Below are 5,939 nucleotides of genomic sequence, written 5' to 3' on the forward strand. Positions count from 1 at the left end.
TATATATATAAGTATACATACGATACACATACATTTAATCGTATTTAAAGTTACAGTAACTATTACGCTATTCCATGTTACAATCATTAATTTCAAGTGCGATTATTCCTATCTCTCATATATTAATAAAATTTTCTTCGACAAGTGTAAAACACTTTTATTTATATTTTATATATTAGTTAAAGTGTGCAGTCACTTTATGGACGTAAGAGTGAAAAATCTTGGAAATGTGAAATGCAATATGTGTAAAAGTATATTTACGTGTACATCCTAAAAAGGTACAATTTCTAAAATTCGTCTATGTAATTTTTATTAAACAAGGTTGAGCATTCCATAAATGCTTTGTGCACTATTGAGCAGCAGATTTATATCGCTCAACATTGCAAGAAGATAAAAACTCTAAATATATATATTATGTATATATATAATTATCGTTTCTCTTTAAATAATAATGAAAATATATCATAGTAATTTATGTACTATAATTATATATAAACATATATCGCGTATTATTTAGTAGCTAAAAATAAATAGTTTGGTATAATATTCTTAATTATTAAATATCTCTCTCGAGTTTTACAAAGACAATATTAGAAATAAGAGAAAAAGTTTTACATCTCCCCAATCCCTGTTTAACTGCTTATAAAAAAGTCAAGAGAGAAGGTTAATATTTCATTGAAATACAGTTGAAGATAAGGGGAATGTTTCGTCACGTTTCAAATAAATCGCTTAGCAATATATGCATATGCCTTTATGTCTTTGTATTATTATATATTTCTCTTCCTCTTTGCTTCTCGTGTTCTCTAATTTCTTGCTAAGTTCGTCAATTATCTTTCTTATTATCTGCTTTCCCCGCTTCTCTTTATCAAAAGATTTCAAAGTCCTTTTCGAGATACATAAGTAGATATATATATCCTAGCTATCATATCCTTCATCAGTTTTGAATTTACAATAAATCTTATAAATAGAAACAAAGATTGAATTTATTAACTCCCAATTTATCTTTTCTGTTTCTTATATCTGTTTGAGAATGTTCGATTATAGTCTGCATGTTGGGCCTGGCACTAGGAATTTGTGTTCCTAGTGATACTTTGCACAACACGCTGTCCCCACCATGCCTCCAAATTGAAAGGCTCAAAATCTGTAAAAAGATGTGAGATGCACCCTACACGTCCGCCGGGAACACCATACTATAGCAGATAATAAACTACTATATACAAAGAGAAACAGTATAGTATAAAAAATAATAACAGCAACAGCAACATATAAAATGATATACAAGATAATTAAACGTTTCAAAAAATAAGATTAATCTTTCTTTCTTACTGCATAATTCTTTCGATAAATAAATCAAGAAAAAAAGATATTATATCAAATAAATCTTTAAGAACTAAATCATCAAGGTTTTTTATTACTTTCAGATAGAACCAGGAAAGCAAAGTGCTTACCTTTCAAATGTGGATTTGGTTCACGTTCTTGATAATATGTAACTGATGCTCCATTTCTATAATTGGCAGAATTACTATGTGGTTGATTGTGACACATATCTAACTCTCTAGATACAGAATTCCAAGCTGAAAGAAGTATAAAATAAACCTCTTTTAGAAACACATATTTGTGCAATTTACATATAATTATTTAATTTAATTAAATCACATACATATACTTACAATCACAGATGTAGGTAATCAAGTCATTATGTTGCGACTGAGTCTCTGGCTGATGTCTAGAGGACACCGAAGAGGGCCTCTTTCCATTCATCGTTGTCATTTGCGATCTACTGCTATAAATAAAAAATCACGATAAGCAATTGTTTGAAAGATACAATTCTCTTATCTATGATGAATTATTAAAAAAAAAACTTAATCCCAATTAATTTAATATAATCTAATCTAAGTAATTATAACTACACATTGTCCTACAAGTGCAGAAACACTATTTGACAGATGCCTTCGGCTACTATCTTTGATCTAGGGATGATATGAATTAGAACAATCAAGATTAGCATTTTATAATTGCCACACATATGACTCGATATTTCGCGATATATAATATAGCTAAATTTTAACATAGATATAATAAAAGTCACGCAAATAACAATTAAACTCTTTCATGATTATAGGTCATGCGTTAGGCTTCACATATTTATGTATACAATATAAACATTTATTTAAAGACATCCAGCTATATTCGAAATGTCATAATTCGAACGCACCTTCACGTTATACATATGCAACCCGCCAAACAATTATGTATATAGCCGAAATCATATATATATGATTTCCATATACAATAATATATATACATTATGGTGCTAAAATAAAAAAAAAAACGGTATCCACACACGAACATCATCGTTAACAACAGAAAATACCGAATGTTTAAATTTTTCGATGATGAAATTTCATCGAATTTTATTAATCGCACAAGGCGCGAACTGATGACCAGGAACATCAGCGCGGGAAAAATGGCGACAGAGACAGACAAATGCGGACGCGCTTTACCATTCCCGCCCGCATTTCGCTGAGCAGCCATCACGCGGGTTTCCGTATGCTTTCATCCGAATGATTACAAATTGGGTGAAATTCAAATGACGGCAACAGCGACGATTGGAATCTAATAGAGACGCGTGCGAAAATGATCTTGACATTTGCACAAGTTTCGCGCGATGAGAAATACCTCATTTTTCCTACTTCTGGAGTCTGTCCACTCCTACGACGATGCGACTCGATCTGTCGCGAGGAATGATGATGGTCGGGATACGCAGCTGCCTGAACAAGGCTGCGTCGAGACGCGTACGGATGAGGCTCCAGTGCCGCTGATAACGAGAAGAACTTTCGGCGTGTCAAGCACAGCTGTGTATCACTGTGTGTAGCTTACCGTGAGTTACACTACAGTAGTTAACTGTCAACAATCAGCGGCGAACAGTCATAGAATAATAAAGATAGATTGAGCATTGATGATGTAAATAATATATTTCATTTGTCATACGACAAGCTTTATCGGAAGTACTGATTGGCTGCTATTGTACGACTGCAAACTCTAGAAATTTTCTATCCAATAACAAGCCTGAAAGGCGGCCACCCTAGTGTCTTCTAGAGAATGCTCTTATCAAGACTTGTTTAATACCGCCATCTACATTCATTTTAGAAGTACAGAATTATATAGCCAAAATTATTTTTTGCTGCCGATAAAATCCTCGTCTAGTGCATATGTCATCTATACTATATATCCATAAATTATGAATCACGAATATGTACTATGTATAGATTGTATATTTTATTAGCATCTGATTTTTTTTCTATTCTAGCATATATTATCAATATATGTATTATTATCAAAAATATTTTTGTATATATGCATGTTATTCTCGATAAAGAGAGAAAACAGAAAAGAAAACAGTCTCAAATTATCTTGATAAAGCAATTTCATTTTTTTTTTAAATAAAACTTTATTTTGTATAATATTTTAATAATTTTATTAAGTAGTGTATATAATATAATAAATTCTAAGATAACATAAGAGATATATACATATATACTCTCTATAAAAAAAAATGTTTTGTTAATTATTTTTGGGCAAAATGTATGAAACTTATTAAAGTAGTATCAAATGACAATTAAATGACATATGATGTGTGTAATCTACATTAATATCACATAACTTTATCTCTCCTAAAAAATAAAAATTTAAGGTATTGTTTCTTATTTAATTTCAATGTTAATAATAGCCACGATGACAAAAACAAACTCTTAAAAATCTATAAGAATATTTTTAGAAGATTGTACGAAGGAAAAAAGAATTGTTTCCGTTTCTTTCCATTGTTTGTAGCAGATTTAATCATCATTAAAAATATATATTCGTAACACAATAGAATTGAAAAAGCGGAGCTATTCTCTTCAGCTCTTACAAAACTTGTTTCAAAACTTATATCATATTATCGGCTTCTTCTGTTCTCTTATTACAAAATATAAAAGTATTACGTAGGAACATAGTTATTTGTAGAATATAAAACGATTTTATGTCCTTGTAACAGTATAATATAAAAAAAAAAATATAACTACACTATCAATATTTTGTTATAAAATTTCAAGGAATACTTTTTGCACATGAAATTATTTGATTTATTTTTAAAATTTTATTATTGCTAAAGTGACATAATAGCGCAAAAATAAAGAAGAAGAGAAAAAATAAATCGAAATATTCAGCATTATTTGTAAGGTGTATTCTTAGATCCATTTTAAAAAGTGTAAGAACTCATTAGGAATTTAAACCATGATTAAGCTCAACCATCTTAATCTTCGAGCAAAGTTCTGCCGAGATAATTTTGTGTATATGTGTGTGTTTCGGAGTTTAAAAGTTAGAAGCTGAATGAGCACAAAAGTTCGCGCTAATTACATTGCGCTTTTTCATTTGTTCGATTGCAAAGAGTTGCTTTGCCGCATATGTTAAACCGAACAACAGATAATCGGATGATCAATTGTTTGGTGAATCAGTAGAGATGTAATTAATTCTTTTTTATACCAAGCTGCGATTTTATCACTTGCATTGTTTCGTAAAAGAAAATACTTCGATAAACAAATTAAATTTGATTAATGTTTACTATAACGCTTTTTTATATAAATGGGTTTCTAATTTTTATTTTTGAAAATAATGCAATATAAGAGTGCTATGTATAAAGATAAAAATATAAAAAATAAAAATAAATAACGATTAATATTTTGATTAATTACATTTTTATTTATTTGTTATTTGTGGTTGATACACAATACGACATACACATATTAACACATTCGTTTATGCATTCTCAGAGAATATAATTGTTTTATAGAATTAATTATCTATTTTATTTTACTTAATTTTTTAAATTTAATTTTGGTTATTATCTCGTTGTGTATTATTAATATTATTTTAATTTTAGTTACATATTAATAACCTTATTTCTTATGTCTCTTCTTTATTTTATTAAGTCTTGATTTCAATAGGATTTTTATAAACGTAATTCTTGAAAAGCATCCGTGAAATATGGAGAAATTTTTGCAGATCATTTTTTTAATTGTAATATATCTCTACTTATCTACTTTCTTTATAAGCATGACTTCGAAACAAAATTGTGTTTTGAGACTAAAAAATGCTTGTCTTATGGCATTAATGAAGAGAAACAAACGTTTTGGAATTACTTCTCAACTGGGTCACTACTACGTTTACAATTATAGACGCGTTACACAAATGCATTAACCCAATTAACAGATAAGACATCCTAAATTGTTCGAGCAAATATAAAGATATATTAGTTACAATAAAATCCTGTAACTTTGATCAAATGTTTTTATTTTTAGTTAAAGGTATTATACTTTAATATAATGTCAAAACATTCAAAGGCAATAATTATTTGGTGTGTATATAACTTAGTGATAGAAACTTATTCTCACTTTCGACAGTGATATATAACACATTACCAATAAATATTTGTGATTAATTTACGAAAACTATATTTGTATAGCAATATATAAATATGCTAAAATAATACAAGAATCAAACATATAAATAGATATAGAAAAGTGTTTTTAAAAAAATAAGAAAAATATGATCAAGAATACATTACATTGTAGATTGTTTATTTTCTTCGTATAAATTGCATGTTTTGCGATGATTTCAATGATATTCAAGAAGATAATATCATTAAAGCAACTTACTCAACTAGAGATGCGTCTAATCAGGAATTCAGTGTTTATTAAGCATCTATCGACCGCATGCTAATAGATGCAGCTTTGATTACATCAAGATTACTCAAATTACATCACAATTTGATAGAGTATAGATGCAATGCAGATATAAAATTAACATAAAATATAAATATTAATTTTTCAAAAATATTTGCCGTTAGCTAACATTAATATTAATATGAATATGATGAGATTTTTTTCTATTAAATATAT

The 5,939-nt window shown here is 28.5% G+C and overlaps 1 protein-coding gene across 4 annotated transcripts; it reads right to left on the minus strand.

Annotated features, from left to right (window-relative positions):
* Positions 1–789: 789 nt before the first annotated feature.
* Positions 790–3,147, minus strand: LOC115239296 (MAPK regulated corepressor interacting protein 2-like). Of its 4 annotated transcripts, none has more exons than XM_029813750.1 (4): positions 2,680–3,147; positions 1,671–1,780; positions 1,449–1,574; positions 790–1,165 (listed from the first exon to the last, which is right to left on the minus strand). In XM_029813750.1, the coding sequence occupies exons 1-4, from the start codon at positions 2,682–2,684 to the stop codon at positions 1,065–1,067; spliced, it is 342 nt and encodes a 113-aa protein (XP_029669610.1). In that variant the 5' UTR covers positions 2,685–3,147; the 3' UTR covers positions 790–1,064. The 4 variants fall into 4 exon arrangements, with proteins under 4 accessions (XP_029669610.1, XP_029669609.1, XP_029669612.1 ...); XM_029813749.1 differs by having other exon boundaries at positions 1,671–1,783; positions 2,680–3,062; XM_029813752.1 differs by having other exon boundaries at positions 790–1,190; positions 1,671–1,783; positions 2,680–3,036.
* Between the last annotated feature and the right edge of the window lie 2,792 nt (positions 3,148–5,939).

Source organism: Formica exsecta, unplaced genomic scaffold, assembly GCF_003651465.1.
Source record: "Formica exsecta isolate Colony F162 unplaced genomic scaffold, ASM365146v1 scaffold37, whole genome shotgun sequence".
NCBI classification, from domain to species: domain Eukaryota; kingdom Metazoa; phylum Arthropoda; class Insecta; order Hymenoptera; family Formicidae; genus Formica; species Formica exsecta.